At 43.7% G+C, this 430-nt stretch overlaps 1 protein-coding gene across 1 annotated transcript in view; it reads left to right on the top strand.

The window, feature by feature from the left end:
• The first annotated feature begins 325 nt into the window (after positions 1–325).
• NDUFS4 (NADH dehydrogenase (ubiquinone) Fe-S protein 4, 18kDa (NADH-coenzyme Q reductase)) overlaps positions 326–430 on the top strand; it is a 54,450-nt gene continuing 54,345 nt past the window's right edge. Inside the window, exon 1 of the mRNA XM_009894220.1 lies at positions 326–390. Coding sequence (XP_009892522.1) covers positions 326–390 — 65 coding nt within the window. The remainder of the gene's footprint in view (positions 391–430) is intronic.

Raw genomic sequence — 430 nt, forward strand, 5'->3', positions numbered from 1 at the left:
AATCATATGAGAAAGCAGATGGCTATAAAAATTCAAAGACTAAAAACTGCTTTACCTCCAGTTTAAAAAAAAAAAAAAAAAAAAAAGAAGTAGAAATTACCCTACAGATGTTAATAATTGTCTGGGGTGGGAGTCAGGGAAGGGGGAGGCTGGCTTCTAAGTAAACAATGCAAAAAAAGACAAAGAAGTCCCTGCTGATGTAAAACAATAAAAGCAGTTTTCTCAGCAGTGTCAGCTTAGCAAGCCTGAGGGTCTGTATTTTAAACCCCAGTGGCCTGACGTCACTCACCCTGATGGTGTGTGTGAAGGAAGCTATCTCTCCGCGATGACCGACCTGAAAAGTGTTTTCAAAGCCCAGTGGGCTAATGTCACTCACACCGATGGTGGATGGTGGGATCTCTCAGGGTGGCAGCCTGGGGGAAGTGAGCTG

The sequence above is a fragment of the Charadrius vociferus genome, unplaced genomic scaffold, assembly GCF_000708025.1.
Source record: "Charadrius vociferus isolate BGI_N301 unplaced genomic scaffold, ASM70802v2 scaffold70, whole genome shotgun sequence".
Taxonomy (NCBI): domain Eukaryota; kingdom Metazoa; phylum Chordata; class Aves; order Charadriiformes; family Charadriidae; genus Charadrius; species Charadrius vociferus.